The sequence below is a fragment of the Chrysemys picta genome, chromosome 2, assembly GCF_011386835.1.
Source record: "Chrysemys picta bellii isolate R12L10 chromosome 2, ASM1138683v2, whole genome shotgun sequence".
NCBI lineage: Eukaryota > Metazoa > Chordata > Testudines > Emydidae > Chrysemys > Chrysemys picta.
In genome coordinates, this window is record NC_088792.1 from 189,000,014 (window position 1) to 189,017,989 (window position 17,976).

General features: G+C 37.4%; 1 protein-coding gene across 8 annotated transcripts in view; it reads right to left on the reverse strand.

Moving 5' to 3' along the window:
• The window catches only part of ATP9B (ATPase phospholipid transporting 9B (putative)), a 286,760-nt gene that overhangs the window by 244,252 nt on the left and 24,532 nt on the right, over positions 1-17,976 (reverse strand). For 7 of the 8 annotated variants that reach the window (XM_042860452.2, XM_008164437.4, XM_008164435.4 and 4 more), the window contains exons 2-4: positions 16,594-16,770; positions 3,939-4,089; positions 811-924 (exon numbers count right to left, since the gene is read on the reverse strand). In XM_042860452.2, the coding sequence (XP_042716386.1) occupies positions 811-924; positions 3,939-4,089; positions 16,594-16,770 (442 nt within the window). The remainder of the gene's footprint in view (positions 1-810; positions 925-3,938; positions 4,090-16,593; positions 16,771-17,976) is intronic. The other variant, XM_042860450.2, reaches the window with a different exon arrangement.

A 17,976-nucleotide genomic window follows, 5' to 3' on the forward strand; every position in this document is an offset into this window, starting at 1 on the left:
ACAGCGAGTATGCCTACAAGAGCCGGGAGTTACACCTGGAGGTCATAATGCAGCTGTATCCTGAGGGAGATGTCACCTACTAAATCCTCCTTGGAAACCCCTTTTTGGGTGGAAGTGGAGGGGGGGGGATTGTAACAGTTACAAGGAGAATAACCTTGAAGCCAATGAAGAAACAGAGAAATGTAGTTATTTTTTTAAATCTTGTGAAGCATCCTGCTACAAAAGAAGACCTTGATTCTGCCATCTGTATAGTTTGGAGGAAAAGAATTCTGGATAGTTCTTCTTGAGGGGCAGTCCTGAGTAAAAGAGCCAAAGATCTTATCTGCCTCCATTTGCTGTGGAGACAGAAAATGGTGAAGATTCTCACATTCAAGGGATGGAAGAATTTAAACTTCTGACTGTGCCCTCTCATACAGATGAAACCTACAGAACATCGGAAAATGCTATACATATCAGTTTTGCAGTCAGTGTTTGATAAAAATGTTAAAAACAAAATGAGTTAATGTACCAAATGTTCTGTACTAAAACTGATGTTTGTGTTTCATATTTCAGTAGCTACCACCAGCCAGACAGGGAGTACTAACAATTTAGATAAGGAAGTAGTTCACACAGGAGCTGCAGAGCTCCTGGGGAGCAAGAAATACTTTTGAGAACATGTGCCCATAATAGTTTAAACAAACAATTGAGCACCCTGCCGCCGCCACCTCCCACCCATATTAGAACATAAGCATCTAAATTTTATAAATACAATTCTAAAATCAAAAGCAGACTAATACTAAAACCTATCTCATATCAGCTTTTTTTGTTTACCAGAGGAGCCCAGTAGGTGTACAGGTACCCTATTTTCAACGCTGGTACAAACTGTGAGCAGGACACGACGAGAAAATAGAGATTCAAGAAAAACTTGAACTGTTCATATAAAACCTAAAATGAAAAACAAAAGAAAAACAGAAAAAATTACTTAAAATTTTATTTCAGGAATGTACATGAAAAAAATGTTACTTTTTCCATAAGTATAACTTCATTATACTGCGTGTTTAATAAAATCAGTTCATTATCACTTTTTATAGGAACCATTATGTACAGAGAAAATCATTTAAAATTACTTAAATACTTTCCCCCACAACCCATCAACAGCAGCAATCACAGGCATAACAATCACTGAATTTTCAAGATGTATTATTTTCAATAATCTCTAGTATATCTCCATATATCTAATCTGGATTAAATTAGAGTAAAATGGTTTGCCCTGGAATTAACTCAAACTATCTGCAATCTGTCCTACAACAACAACATTCAAAAACCAATTATGATTAAGGCATTTTAGTGTTTATGGTCCAAACTTGAATTAAACTGATTTTTAAAGACAGTTTCTTTTCCTCATGGTATCAATACAAAGCAAAATTAAGGTTGTTTGGGTGATCTAATTTTGCATATCAGTAACTCCATGGTCCCAACACAGGGAGTATGTCAGCATCCTGGCTGAAACACTACTGTGCTCCAAAAAGCCGCAGTAGGCAGAAAAGCCTCTGGGAATAGTTATTAGCTACTATACGGTACAATAGACCTGAGGTTGCTGATTTATATTGGGAACTGAACTAGTGAGCATGAACATGGTGTTCAGCTACCTTTGTTCCCTCTTTTCAGATTCCCTCTCCAAGCAAATATCTTCATAGGCAGAATAAAGAAATTACATGAGAACAAGACTGTCCAGGGGAGTCATGAGGACATGAAAATTTTATGAGACAGTTTTTGGCCTTGTGTAAATGTAACAAGATGACCATAAAGTAAAATTTAGAAGCTTTAATATTTAGGTCCATATTTATTACAATATACATGATACAACACAGGTTCTCATGAGAAAATATATCAAAGCAATATTTTGAGTGTTTTATTTTGTTTTTTTGCTCTGCTAAATCCAAGTAAAACACTGATAATACCTTGCTCGGTAAATTATTCCAAATATATTTATTTTCAGTATGAAACTAATAAACCATACCCATATTTGCCAGTGGCGGGATTGCAAATAGTACAATTACAACTAAGTGACAGACGCACAACAACATTATGGAAGTTTCAACAGAAGTCATTCAATAAGTACAACATTTATTATTAACTTATGAATACTATTAATGCTTACAGAGAAAAGTTACATAAATTATTTACAGTACTGTACAGTGCTGTAATTGTTAAAATGATAAATAGCTATGCTGGAGTGATATTGTGTTTATGTTCACAATGAAACATTTTCCTTTGATGTCTAAAATGTTTGAATTATTTCACAAATTAATCTCGGCAGGGTGATTAGCTTTTTTCTTCTCACCAGTGGTTTATTTAAAGTGCCCGTTAGCATAAATTAACAGTTAAAAAACTGCCACTCTTCTTTGAAAGAAAAAAAAAATCAAAATAGGATTCCTACTGTGCAATTATAAAACATTTCAAAGTACCATATCTTCTTAGGAAAAGAATCTGAACTGCTATCTCCCTCAACAGGTAACTGCAAAATATGGCTCACCTTTACAGGGATCAGGAACATGCCTTGTGACAGTCTTAGTAATATACATATATATTTTTAACCACAACAATCAATAGCTTACCATATACTTAATGAACTTTGTGACCCTTATGAAAGTATACACTGTGTAACTAATCTGAGTATTTAATAATTTAAGCCAAGGAAGAAAAAATTGGACTGAGTCAATAAAGAGAATATTTATCTGCATGAGGTAATTGACATTTTATTACCCTGACAAAAGATGGGTCTTAATTATGGAGCCATTACTTTTTTGAGTTTTAATAAAGAGACATATTGGATATCAAGCATTTGCCAGCTACTGGATGAATATGGTTAGAGGTATAGGCTCAATATAAAACAGGCATGATTACTTAAATTCAAAGGACAAAACATTTCTGTATTGAAACCTACAAGACAATTTATTAATACAAAAAAGGACTCCGTACAAATGAAAAATGTATTAGTTAAAGCTTAACATCCTTTACTTTAGTCACTGAAACATTTCTCTTCAAAAGTTGTATTTTCAGCAAAACTGATAAGAAATAAAAAAAAAAACAATGAAACAGCTACTCAAAACATTTGTAAAGTCAATTTGTAATTTATGCAAAGAATGAACACTGAAGGCAAAGAATTCACTGAAATCAACTCTGTTAAATAACAAAAAACAATAAAAAAGCCACACTGTGACCTTTGTTTTTAAATAAAATGGCAAACATTCCAGTCTGCAATAACAAAAAGTACAAAAAGTAATTTTGTGCATGGAGAGATTAAAAGGTGCATTCAACGTATAAAATAATTCTGTACTTTAAACCCACAATATGTAAAAACAGATCTGAAAAGACAGCACATTAATTTTAAACTAGGTCTTGTTAACATTGTCCTTAAAATAATTTAAGAGCAACCAAGCCCTGTTATTTAAATGGAAAATTTTTCACTATTTTATTTATATTTATTATATGTTATTATACGCACTCACTGCTGTTAAAGACTTCTGCATAAGAGCATGAACCTTCAGCTATTTATTCCTCATTTAAAGTCAACCCTCTGTGACAAAATAATCATTTCCACACAATCAGCTGTGGTAACACAGAGAGGATTATAACTTCTAGTGAGGAATAAAGAAATGCAAAAGAACATTTATCCCTGAATTTTAGAGAGCTGCATGGAATTCTAGCTACATGACTCATTGAATTACATGCAAATTGCACTTCTATAATCTGTGCCACTTTGAAAATACAGTGAGATTAGAAACAAAAAGTCTTACACTCATGTAAGGTTCATCACTAATAAAGAGAATGAGAAATTAAATACAGAAAGTATGAAGTAGGTAAGAATATCTATTTCTTCAGACTTTTTTTTTTTTTTAAGATACCATAAGGGGCATAAACTAAGCCCACTTTAAAGCAATTATTAGTAGCCTTACCCCAGGTATAAATGTAAAGAAATTGTATTTTTGATTTTTTATAGCATTTCTTGGATATTTTTCTTCACATTTTTCAGGACATCCAAGCCATACTGTACGAGCTTTTAGCTCTTTCTTTCTTCGGCAAATGTTTATGAGCCAGTCACAGCAACTGTAAAGAACAAGAAATATTTGGTTTAATTTTTAAAAAAGCTATTCTATGCATTATACCAATATTTTCAAACCTGGAAATCTGAAGTTAGGAGAATATATTTAGGCCCTCAGGTTTGAAATTTTGGCCTATGTCTATATCATAAATAAAGAGTTGATGGTTTCAATTCTAGTGCAGGTGCAGAGTATTTCTAATACTTAGCCTTACCTGTAAAAATTATGTGTTGCTGCTATCACCTTCTTAACAGCAGGCTTTTCAAGATAAATCTGTTTATCTGTTACTCACTTTCCCTCAGGGAAATGAACTCTAGATTTTGATTTTTAAAAACTGATCTTTTTGCTGTAATTGAAATACAGCTTAGTTACGGTCTCTGCTGAGATTTTTACTCATTCATGCTGCTACACATATTCCTTAAAAATAAATATATAAATAAATATATTTATTTATTTATTTATTTATTAAGTCTAAATGTGACAGATCATATGACCTGAGCCATGAACAAGTACGGCTCACTGCTAGCAGGTTTAGAAGTCCAACTGACTGATGAACCCAGGCTTTTTGTTTCGTTTAGAAACCAGACTGAATTCAGCAAAAATGGTAGCTTTGAGCATCCAAAGTATAACCATAAAAAACAGGGCTTTTCCAGATGGTATTCTCCTCTTCTTCTAATGGCAGCCACCCTCAACTCTTCAGAGGACAGTAATTTTTTAGTGTGCTGGAGTAATTACTTCACCACAGCTGTCTCAAACCTAATACCCTAAAAATCCCTTCACTTAATTAATGCAATTGTGTCTTTCCTTCATTCAGTCTCAGCTCTCTCCCTGCCAATTGCTGGCTATGTTCCATACTAGCCAACTTCTAACCTGGAATACAACAACATATTCCCACACAAAACAACTGCATTAAAATGGAGTTAAGTTACTGATATGGACTCTCAAGGGTAAAACACATTAAAGGTACATTGTAGTAGGAAATTCATTTAAAAGAAATCCTAGCATGTTAAAGTAGGCATGTACAGTAAGGTATCTAAACAACCTTAACTCTGCCTTGGAATGATGGTATGCAATAACCAGATGATTACAATCAAGACATTCTAGTGTTTGCTTTCCCAGATTAAATTAACCTAATTTTTAAAACATATTTTTTCACCTCATGGTATTTCTAACAAAGCAGGGGGTCAAGGTTGCTTGTGTGCATTTTAGAATTTCTTTTAAGGTCTTGTCTGCATGGTGAGTTAGTGCACAGCAGGCTGGGGAGCAAATCTACAGCACTCCAGCATGGCACACACTACTTGACTGTGTGTAACCTGCTACCATGCACTGAAAGTTCCTTACTGTGCTTTGTTTACAGTAGGGAACTTTAGTGAGCAGCAACAGAGTCCATACAGACAGCGTATGACACGCTGGAGCACTATAGATTTACACCCAATTGCTGTGCAGTAATTTATTGTTTAGACATCCCTAAGTATAATCTTAACTCTGAATTATCTTGGTCTAAAATACTGGGTTTGGGGAGCATTACAACATCCCAGTAATGTGTTTTACACTTAAAATGAAATTCAAGTTGCAAGTACAGCTAAGTAACTTAACTGAGCTTTTTCTTCGGCAATTTCCATAGTTTTTTTTAATTATTAAAAACTCCAGACCGTGTGTGCATGCATATAAAAGTTTAAAGAGCAGATTCACTGGTATACCAAAGCAACCAGGGAACACCAGTGTTAAGCCTAGGTATAAGCTTCTCTTATTCACTACAGTAGAGCAAATTCACCCAAGTGTTCTAGCAAACTTGACCTTTAATTCTCAGTTGCCTTATTAGTTTAGAGGGCTATGTTATTGAGACTAGCCCTGTGTGAATGTGAGGCAGGGGAGAGTCCAGTCCCCCAGTTCCTGAATCCCAATGTCTGTGAGCGATAAGGGCTCCTCCTGAGCTCCTGTCTTGGATCCCTGGCAATGCTGTGCCGCAGGGCAAAAAGGAGCCAAGGCAGCAGTGACAGGAGAGAGAAACCTTCATGCACCAATGCCCAAGCCAAAATGCCCAAGCCAATCTTTAAGTGCAAAACAACTCAACCATCAACCTTGACTATGGAGACGTGGCCAGCACCTCCATAATTATAAAACAAACACTAATAAAAATTTCTTATGGAGAATAACAGTGGTAATTTAAAAAAAAAATCTGACGTCTATAGGGAGTTCTCCATTCAAGAAGGAACTGCAGAGGGCAGATGAGGTAGTGGAGAGGGAGAAGGCTGGTAAGGTTTCTCCCGACTCAAAAGGAGTGCATATTGAACGAATTGATAGACCTTTCCATTTAAGGTCCAGGTACGCTTATGAATGAAACTGAATGTAGTTGGCCTTATAATGTTGGAACTGATAAGGGCAGAGTTATTTTAAGACCAAAAACTAAATTAAAATGGAGCTAAGGTTGAGAGCATTTACCAGTAATTTCAACAGTAAACCCATTAGAGGGACGTTGGACATATCCCAAAAACAAGCAGTACAAACAAAGGAAATTCAGAAATAAGGCTACATTTAAAGAAATCCTAACACATTAAATGTATGGAAATACATACTTATGCACAAAAATAATCTTTACTTTGCTGTGATTGTTGACACCATCCTGTCTCCATACATTTATTCTTTGTGATCCCAGATTAGATTAAATGTCTAAAGACAATAGATTCTTTCATATTTTTCCCCTCATGGTGACACTACAGGGCAGAGTTAAGTTTGATTACCCCTTTACTGTGTACTTCCATATTTACAGCTGAATTTTTGTTAAGAGTGTAGTGCTATTGGGGTGATTGTATTTTTTACCTTTATATGCTATTTAAGTAATGGCAAAATATCATCCTGCTTTAGAAATCAAAATAAATAGTACAGCTTGCTTAGACTGAAAAATGCTAGGGCCAGCCCTGATCTATATAGTCTTGCTATGAGTGCTGGAGGATTGAACTAGATGACCTCTTGAGGTCCCTTCCAGTCCTATGATACGATGATACAAAACCATTAGGGGAGATCCTAAGACAACACGGACTGCCATGCCATCAATAAAACAAAGCTCTACAATCCTCTGTCTTCCAACAAAGACAATGCTATTTCCTTGGTCCAATGGAAAACAGAATATCGATGAAAGACAGCTAGCTCATGCTCACTCTGTGTAAAACTGACATGGACCTCATTTAAGGAAATGGTGTGTAGATAGTGACTGGCACATTAGAAATCTTATATAAATAGAAGGCTGAAAATCATAAATGAGCAGACACACATAATATTGATTATCATTTTACGTTGAATTAAGAGGTGTCCCTAAGTACCTGAGTAAGAAAACATACAATACTCAATACTAAAACTATACTATTGGTCTACATGTTGGAAAACCGTGTAACTAATGCTATTATAGAAATGATTATATATAATATGGGAAAAGAAAGGAATTTTAGCTTTTGACTGCATTTCTGCTGATGCAGCTCTTCAGAACTTAACTGAAACAGCTTGAGAGTTGTGTGAAACCTGATTTGTGTCTTGCTTTGTAAAACCTTCATCTGTGTAAATAGCAGGGTGAAACAGAATGTCTTGAGGGAATTGTTTACTTCTGGTGCCAAGACAAACTAACAAATAAAAAACAAAGGCCACAAAAACAGACCAGTAAGATAAAAACAACTGGATGGAGCCAGTAGGATTAACAGCAGATAGAAGTAGACAAATAAAAGTAAGTTTTAGTAGGGTAAGCAAAAATGTATTAGTTTAGGTTAGTTATTGTGATTTGTACATAAGAACATTTTAGCCAGGTGTTCAGACTAGATAGCTACAGAAATGAGATAACTTGGTAACTGAATCAGGGCAAAGTTATGGAACAGGGTGACTGACCAGGGCCAAACAGAGTGGGGGCCAGGAGGGCCATTTGGCCTGGACCTCAAGCTCAAAAGGAGCCTCAGATTTAGACACTTGTTAATTTTTTGGCATTTGATAAGTTTTGCAACTTGTTTTATTGCACATCCCTATCGGACCAAAATGAGACACACTCTCAGCTTCGAGCTGCAAATTTAAGCACATAAGAGATGTAATTTGATAAAAGACAATTTTTTTGCACAGAAAAAGTCTAGAAAAGCATTTGTTAAATAAAAAAAATATTTAAATTATGTTTCACTGTTTTTTGATGCCTTATTTTGTTTTCATGTGCCGTCATTTTTTATTTTTATTATGGCTAGGGGCCTCAAAAGCTGGAAGTGGCTCGGGCCTCTCTGGACCTCTGAGAGAGAGCCTGTGACTGACAAGAGAGTGGAGAAGACACAGGCGAAGAACACAGTAGAGACCAGAGATTTGAAAAAGTCACCCTGTCCCCAGCAGAGGTAACTTGATCAGTTTTTTCTCTTGCCTTCTTTTTTTGCATGTATCTGTGATTCATGGGTGGTGACAGTACTGTCGTAAAACATACAAAATAAATGCTACACGAAACTGTTTAAGCTTAAATTGGACTGGATCTCATTTGTCACCCAACGTGTGATTAAGGCTGAGTCAGCATTAAACTGTATTTCATTCACACTGTACCCAACTTAGGTTACAGTGCACGAACTTTACCAAAACAGATTGATGCTGTAGGCGTGAGTCTTCCAGAGCCACACTAGCTCACACGTTATGGGAGAGTCCCATTATATTGGGCAACTCTCCAAATCACAGAAAGCTTGGTTCTCTAGAGCAGTACTTACAGCCAAACAACTCATATTGCTTAAATGGAAGAGCAGGTTGCCTCTAGGGATAGAAGCTTGGCACAGCAGCTTGACTGACCTGGCAGCTAATGAGCAGGTAATGTTTCAAGAAGAGGGGCCTCAGACAAATTTTAAAAGATTTGGTTTAATTTTTTTAGAAATCTTTGATTAACATCTAGAGAATGGAAACAGATCTCTCTCCTTTCCCCTCTCTGCCCCGCCTTCCTTCCTTTCCCTCCCTTCTTTTGTCTTTTTTTCTCCTTTTATTTTTCAAAAAACTAATCAATAAAATATAAATAACTTGACAATAAACTGATTTACACCAACAACAGCAAGTCATACCTATCACCCCACTTTTCCAAGTTATTTAAAAAGACACTGCTGTGCCCTCTGAAATGTTTACTCAAGAGAGTAAGTCTAATTTTGGACAAGCAGTAAATCTGGCTTTTGAAACATGAAAATTCATACAGGGGTTTAGAGAATATGCTAACAAACAAGAAGTACTTTAGCATAGAAGCACAGCTGATGAGTTTACAGATAAGTACATTACAATGATTAAGATTCAGAAAACTTCACAAGTGAAGGATAAGAGAATAAGATGATAAAAAATGCATCGTGTTTACTATTTCCATGCTAGTGGGAAGGGACAAATGCTTTGCTTTCTGATCACCCCTATTCCTTATAGTTTTCCAGCAACAGTTAGTATGGAGTGATGAGACACCTTTCTCTGAATAATACCTTCTTCAAAGAAATGCATATACCCAAGGGACAAAATTAGAGCACAGTCCCACATTACAGGATATGAAATTTGTTTTGTTACATTCCAAGAGAACACTTTATGGCAAACAGTAATTTTGTGCATGGAGAGATGAACAGATAAACCACTAGGACTAATAGATGAAAACACTCAGTTTTTTAACTGGCCTTCAAGTTTGTATCGTGTGAATCAATTCTCGAAGTTAGTCTGTAAAAAACACCTAATCTGGTGTTCAACCTCATTTCTAGATGTATAATTTCTTCTGATGTTAAAGCCTTTTTGCTACCCCCGGTATCTGCTTCAGACTATGAAGCAACTGAATTATTCCCTTTCTTGCTACAGAGCATTTGAGCAGGAGGAAGCTCTCAAACTACTTATTTGAATTATATGATAGGAAAAAGGATAGCTGAAGGCAGTCACCATAATGACCATCAGCTTGGTAAATACTGAAAAGTACAGACACAGGAATGAAGTTTGTGACTGGGAAACAATTGAGATACCTCTGATAACAAGTATTGATTGGCACATAGAGATAAGCATGCTTTAAGCCTTCAGATGCAAGAAAGTCTCAGCTGATGGAAATTATTATGGATTTGCCAGTTCCATTTTGAAATGTTTCTGGAACAAATGAGTTTTACTACTTTGGGACTAAAAGTCAGTCAGTCTCTGTGCAATTTATAACCATAACAGGAATCCCTATCAGTTCATGTGTAGACTTTAAGATGTCCATCTTGTCATCATGAGTCCTGAGTAGTTTAGGAGTACATTTAACTCAGACTTCTATGCATGTCAAAATCCATCAGATCTTTGAGGAAATTTACAGTCTGTCAAAACCTGACAGTATTCAAACATTAAAAAATTCATATTTAATAAGTGCTAAAATTAACATCCTACGTCATCAGAAATTTTGAGCAGTAGATCTCATCAAGGGCTCATCAGTTAAACAACTAGGCCAAGTCATTTTCTAATATTAATGTATTTGATTACTTACATACGAACTGCTGGCAATCTCATAACATTAATTTTTAAGCGAAATTCCTGATTAAACAGCAGGGCTGGCTGCAGGCACCAGCTGAGCAAGCTGGTGCTTGGGGCGGCAGATTGTTTGAGGTGGCATTCTGCCCAATCCTAGGGCAGCATGGCCGCTTTTTTTGTTGCTGTTGTTCTTGTTCTGCTCCGGCCGCCCTGTAGGGGGCGGCGGTGCGGAGAACCAGAGCGCCCTGCAGGGCAGTCCTCTTCCTTCCCTCCCCGCTGACCCGAGCGGACCCCTCGCGGCAGGCGGTGGCGCAGCAGGAGGGGCCGCGTGGCAGCGCCCCTGCTGTAGCCCTGGCCGCCCCCTTCTCTCTCTCCCGCCCGCTTCCTCCCCCTCCCCCCGCCGGTCCCCGCGCTCCGGCCGCTCCGCAGGTTTTTTTGTTTTTGTTTTTTTTGCTTTGCCGTTCTGGCCGCCCCGTTTTTTTTTTGCTTGGGGCAGCCAAAAAGCCAGAGCCGGCCCTGTTAAACAGAGATCCCCACTGTAATCAAAGACTGATTCCTGATATTGGTATTTTTGTTTATCTGACCTCTGTAAAGACCTACATACTAAATACCTAAATACTCCCAGGAATGAAAAACAACTAAAAGGTTTTGGTGTCCAGGAGACACCAAATATAAAACATAATTTTAAATAACAAAAGATGTTACATGCTATAAGCTAATTATGAAGACACAGGAAACCTTTTCTTTAAGGTTTAGCTATGAATTTTACCATCTGGCTACAAATTTTAGTAACAAAATTAGGCAAATGTAAAAAAAAGATGAAAGACAGAAGTGTACCAACCCAGTTGTGTCAATACAAAAACTACAATAAACAGATGGGTTGAGACAGAAGGAGTTTCCTTTAGGTATGTCCATTAACTATCTTTTTTTAAAACCCAGTTCATAAAATTATACTGCTTTGTCTGAAGAAATAAAAAAATAAATTCCCCACAGCACTCACTAAATGCTATATTTAAAAACAGCAGCAAATGTTAAAAAGGCTCTCTACTATTTCACATACTAAATGTGTTTCTCTAAGTCAAAAGCTAAAATCCAACTCTACATCCCTAATGCAACAAGTTTATTTTCTTCTCATTACTTTTACTGTACAAGCTTACTTGTCAGTAGCTTTTTCAAAACAGCATTTTTATCAAAATAGAAAGATAACATAAAAGCTCTGCATAGTTTGCAAGGGTTAGCTATTCCTTATTAGGTTTTAAGTAGCAGAAACTACTTCTCCAAAGAAAACATACTGTAATTATTGTACTCAACAGGTAGCTTCAGTAATCAGGCCAAAAGCAACACAGTCGTCATGTCATTCTTAAAAGATCAGCATTTTCCCATGCTTCTGCATAACAAATGCGTTGCAGATTAATTGAAAGTGTACAGGCCATCTTAGAGCCCAAATTAATCCGAGCATTTGATATCCCCTTCACTTCATATGGAAATGCCATTCAATGGCACCATTTTCATAGGGACAAAGTGTTTTTTGATAAGTGGAATGTAAATCTCATGAGAAAGAAATCAATCCAGCCCAAAGAACTCCAGAGTATTGATTTATGTGCATTATAATTTCACAAGCTTGAAGAGAATTTGTAAGTTAAGGGGGAAATGATTACATCCACAAAACGTCTGCTATATCACTGTTTTCTTTTTAACGGTATTATGAAAAAAGAAATAAGCAAAAGTTATACTGGTTACATTACGGTCTACGGGGGGAAAAGCGCATTTAAATCATGAATTGCGTTGCAAGTGGGAAAGGCAAAAATTCATCTTCACAACAGGCAAATTTCCTAATAAAGTACATTATTCTATTCTGGTCAGAGCTCTTAGCAACATCTATATTGTAGTTAAAAGGTTGTCCAAGGGTTTCCAAAGCACAAGGACTTATTCATATGCATTTAACTTAGTCAAACTTTCACATTTGTTCTCTGCTAGAGTGATATTTTTGAAAGTTTGAGCAAAAACAGTTCAGACATTTTCAAACAAGACAACAGTAATCAACAACTTTTGACATACAAAAATGTTTGCATTTTTAAGAAGCCCCCTATTTTAAACATCAAGAGTTTAAAAATCATGAGGTGGAGCCCCAAAATTATGAAATTTAAAAAAAAAATTTGGTCTGTCTTCTCCCTTTTGAACTCCCCATACCCACCTCAAACTTGTGTGTGACAATTTTACAGAGTTGCTAGATCTCACAAATTGACAGTGACCAAAGTGATTTTGGTCCCTGTGGTAGGTGCTCTCACTAGAGTACACAAATGAAATCAGGGCCCCATTGTGCTAGGCATCATACAAATACATAGTAAGGGACAGCCTTATTGTTTTACAGTTGGGTCTGCCACTCTCTGGACACAGGCAAAAAAATCTCTAACACTTTGATCTCCATCCTAAACACAGTTAATGTTTGCAATACCTTATTCTTAAAGGGACAACTCACATTAACCAAATCAAAATAATAATGACCCTGACCCTACTGCAGGGTGTGTCTGCAACAGTAGTGGTACAAGTATCAGAGGGGTAGCCGTGTTAGTCTGAATCTGTAAAAAGCAACAGAGGGTCCTGTGGCACCTTTAAAACTAACAGAAGTATTGGGAGCATAAGCTTTCGTGGGAAAGCTTATGCTCCCAATACTTCTGTTAGTCTTAAAGGTGCCACAGGACCCTCAGTAGTGGTACAGTAATTCCTAGGTATCTAGTAGTGTGCTGGTGTACCACTTACTCAAAGGCAATTATTGTAGACACTCTTAGCACTAGGCATTCCAGGCACTAGCATTCTGTGGGTTCCTATATATATTCACAGATTCTGATGAAGTAAACAAGGATTGCTTTGTTAGGGCTGCCAAAAATAAGAAATACAAATATTCTAGGCACAATTTCTTAAAATGTCACAAAGGATAAACCAACTAACTCAGATTCCAAAAGGGCAGCCCATTATGCATTAGAAAGTAGGGCCTCCTTAGTACTAATGCCAAGGATACTCCCTCCTGGAAAGGATCACGAGCTGGCCTGCAAATACCCCAGCCAGAATTCAGTTCTTTTGTTAGTCTCGTTTGAACCAGTCAGTGCACTACCTGTTTGTCGGATACTGACTATGCACTTATTACAGCCAGTGCTGGCCCCCTTGCCAGCAACAGGCTATTTTTCTCAATCCAGTTATCCAGCCTACTCTCTGCATCCAACTCCAAGGCTGTCCATTATCCAGCCTACTGTTGTCTCCCACTAGGGCCTGCTCCCTGCCCCTCAACTTCTTCTTTTTTTTTGGGGGGGGGGGGTATTGAAAACTTTGTTTTACTAAAACTGAAAAAAATCCAAAGGCACTAAAGTTCTCAATCAATATGATCAATATTCTACTGGCACAGTACATAAATGCATAAAACTGAGTGCTCAAGAAGGTAGAACAAACAAAACAAAAACCCTTCATAAAATATTTCCCACACACACATATATGCAATAGCCCTCACAAAAATGTCTAAACCATTTTGGCTCAATCTTTCAAAAAATTCATCTGAAAGACAAAGCTTGGAAATTTTCAGCCCAAAACGTGAATGTCACTTAAGTGTATGAACAGCTATAATAAAGGGTTAGAATGTAAACTGTTATATAACTTTATAGTGTGAGTGGTATTATTATTTAGCATGGTTCAAAATCATCATCGGAAATTCTGCAAGCTGTTATATGCTGGTGAACCCTTCACCCATACAGAGCCTTCATGAAGTTACCAGAGCTCCATACAGCCACAGGGATCTGCCCCACACAGCAAATTGCACACATGGAAAAAGGGTTTTACTATAAACAAAGTGACATAGCATAGAATGGATACAATGTTGTAATTTACTGATGGGACTCCACCAAAGTCTGGCATAAGAATTCAGCACCAGAGGTTTATAAATAACAGTAAAGTAACAAGAGCTAATTCTACTTTAGTCACGCCAGGGACATCAGTTATATGTACAGTAACTCCTCATTTAACGTTGTCCCACTTAACGTTGTTTCAATGTTACGTCCCTGCTCAATTAGGGAACATGCTCATTTAAACTTGTGCAACGCTCCTTTTAACGTTGTTTGGCTGCCTGCTTGTAAGATTCTCTGGAAGAGCAGCAACTTCACAAGGGATCATTGTACAAGTTCCACTTCTCTGCCTCCTCCCCCTCCCTCCCAGCACTTCCCCCACCCTTGTCAGCGCTTAATACTTTCTGTGAGGGACGGGCAGGAGCGGGGAAGCCCCATGTCACCACTCCTCCCCTTCCCTCCCAGAAAATCCTAAGCCCTGCTAAACAGCTGAGAAGGAGGGGGAGGAGTGGAGAGGCAGGATTCCCCGCTCCTGCCCCTCCCTCCCTGAAAATCCTAAGCGCGAAGTGCTGGGAGGGAGGGGCAGGAGCGGGGAAGCCGCGCATCTCCACTTCTCCCCCTCCCTCCCAGAAAATCATAAGCACTGCTACACAGCTGTTTGGCGGCGCTTAGGACTTGGGGGGGGGAGGGATGTGGCGTGCTCTGGAGTGGAGGTGGAACGGGGGTGGGAAGAGGTGGGCCTGGAGTGGAGCGGGGACAGGAAGAGGCAGGCCTGGAGCATTCCTGGCAAAATCCAAGCCTGTTCTCCAGGGAAGCTGCTGCTGCAAAGGTGCTTCCTAGCGTCCTTGCCTGCAGTGGGCTGAGCCTGTGTGGGGTAACCCAGGGGCACTTCCCAACCACAGTACAGTACAATACAGTATACAGTATAATGCCTTTTGTCTGCCCCAAAAAAATTTCCTTGGAACCTAACCCCCCGCATTTACATTAAAACTTATGGGACAATTGGATTTGTTTAACATTGTTTCACCTATAGTTGCATTTTTCAGGACCATAACTACAACATTAAGTGAGGATTTCAGAGTAGCAGCCGTGTTAGTCTGTATCCGCAAAAAGAAGAACAGGAGGACTTGTGGCACCTTAGAGACTAACAAATTTATTAGAGCATAAGCTTTCGTGGACTATAGCCCACTTCTTCGGATGCATATAGAATGGAACATATATTGAGGAGATATATATACACACATACAGAGAGCATAAACAGGTGGGAGTTGTCTTACCACCTCTGAGAGGCCAATTAATTAAGAGAAAAAAAACTTTTGAAGTGATAATCAAGCTTGACACACATACAGAGAGCATAAACAGGTGGGAGTTGTCTTACCACCTCTGAGAGGCCAATTAATTAAGAGAAAAAAAACTTTTGAAGTGATAATCAAGCTTGATTATCACTTCAAAAGTTTTTTTTTCTCTTAATTAATTGGCCTCTCAGAGGTGGTAAGACAACTCCCACCTGTTTATGCTCTCTGTATGTGTGTATATATATCTCCTCAATATATGTTCCATTCTATATGCATCCGAAGAAGTGGGCTATAGTCCACGAAAGCTTATGCTCTAATAAATTTGTTAGTCTCTAAGGTGCCACAAGTCCTCCTGTTCTTCTTTTTATTAAGTGAGGAGTTACTGTACCTTTTATTTGAAATGTTAACTTATAATTCATGAATTTACTTTTCCTTTTCACCAACATCAGCCAAATCTAGGTATTACTCACTGTTAGAAAATTAGTATTAACACTGTCAGAGACATCAATGAAAATATTAAAACTCTACCTGGAGAGAAGATTGTAACTGGAAGTGAGGACCAGCACTGAATACTGCCCATTCTGGGCTCCTTGACAGGTGTAAGCGTGGGGTTAATCTATTTTAGGGGAAAGCACTACATTTTTGTAGGCTGATTTAAGAAAAAAGGAAGGTGCACAGCAGCAGCTGTTTGAAATGTTATATTAAGTTCCAGGGTGGCAGTAACCAATTGACAGAAAACAGATGAGGTGGTCAAAAATGTGCATAATAAATAGAATTTATCACATGAATATCACCACCACATCAATTTTATGCACATACATATGCACACATAATATCATGTATACATACTCACACATATACACACACACATACGGACATCCATATAAAACTAAAAGCATTTAATTTATTCTATGATATAACAAATAGCAGCATGCAACAAACCTGGCACAAAGGAATTTCCATCCACCACAGATAAACCATTCTAAGCCTCTCTTTCTGTGAGAAACTCTGGCTCTTGGTAAAGTATGGTAATCACTTTCATCATTTTCAAAGCCTTCTTCCGACATCATTAGTGGCATTTCATCCAAATGGGAGGATTCATCTTCCACTTGGTACCTGCTGAAGTTAAATAAATAAGAGCACTAAACAAAGGTAGATGGTATAATAGTGGTATATTGACTATCAATGATATTCTGAAGATTGGTCTTAAATCCAAGGGACATGTTTCAGATTTCACTATATTGGAGATCTATAATAAAAAGTAATTTCAATCTTAGCATATGACGCATGTGTGTTCGACACACTCACACAAATCAAATGTTTGCCCTGTTTTGGTTTGAGTTACACTATCTGTCTTGTAAGGAACATCTCACATTGGTCAGCAATCACCTTGGTTTTATAAACTGTTGTAGGCAGACTGTCTTATCCAGAGTTTGCTAAACACTGTATAAATATGCAGAACTGCATAAATAAAAATGTTTAATACTTCAGACATCCAACTTCATACTTTCAAAGGCCAATTTAAAAATGTGTTATACTGTATAATTTTTTATGTTCAACAATCCTGTCAATAGCATCAATTTAGTAGGTAAAAATTCAGAGGAAATGCAAATAGTGGCATTCAGTTATGTGTCAGTGTAGACTACAGTGTCAGAAAAGGTATCTCCCTCCCTTCTCATTTCATTTTCTTATAACCTCATTAGCTGCTTTCCTGATACACCCCTTTCTGCTCTTTCAAGTGCAAGTAGAAGCACTTCATTAGCATGCAACTTATACTTCCATTGGTACCTTTGTCTCTGGACCACAATTTCTACATACCATATCAATTCAGTATCATTACCTGTAGTAAATACATGCATCTTATTTTAAGTCTTGAAAGGTTGCAAAGAAAAGTAAAGTTATTTTGCAATAGCCGGTGAATAACAATAGACACCCCTATGCCGTCTATCACAAAAGTACACTAGGCAGATTATGGTCCTTTCTTTAATAGGCATTGAATGACACAAAAAAGTTATATTAAGGCAGAACACTGACTCTTGTACCCAGATATCAAAGAGGTTTTGTACTTTGAAAGATTTTGCTCCATTTTCATTACCTTTTCATTGGTGTGAAAATATGAAGAAAAATAGTGTGACAAATCCCAAATTATAACTCAATCTTTTTTTGATTAATCTAATCCCTCGTTTTACAAAATTGCCTTTATAAATTATAGTATTCAAATAACTAGATAATCTTCTTAAATACACAGACACTAGTAATTCTAACCAACATTAATGTCAGCCTTCAACATGTATGGTAGGAGTACACACAGTATATAATCAAAAG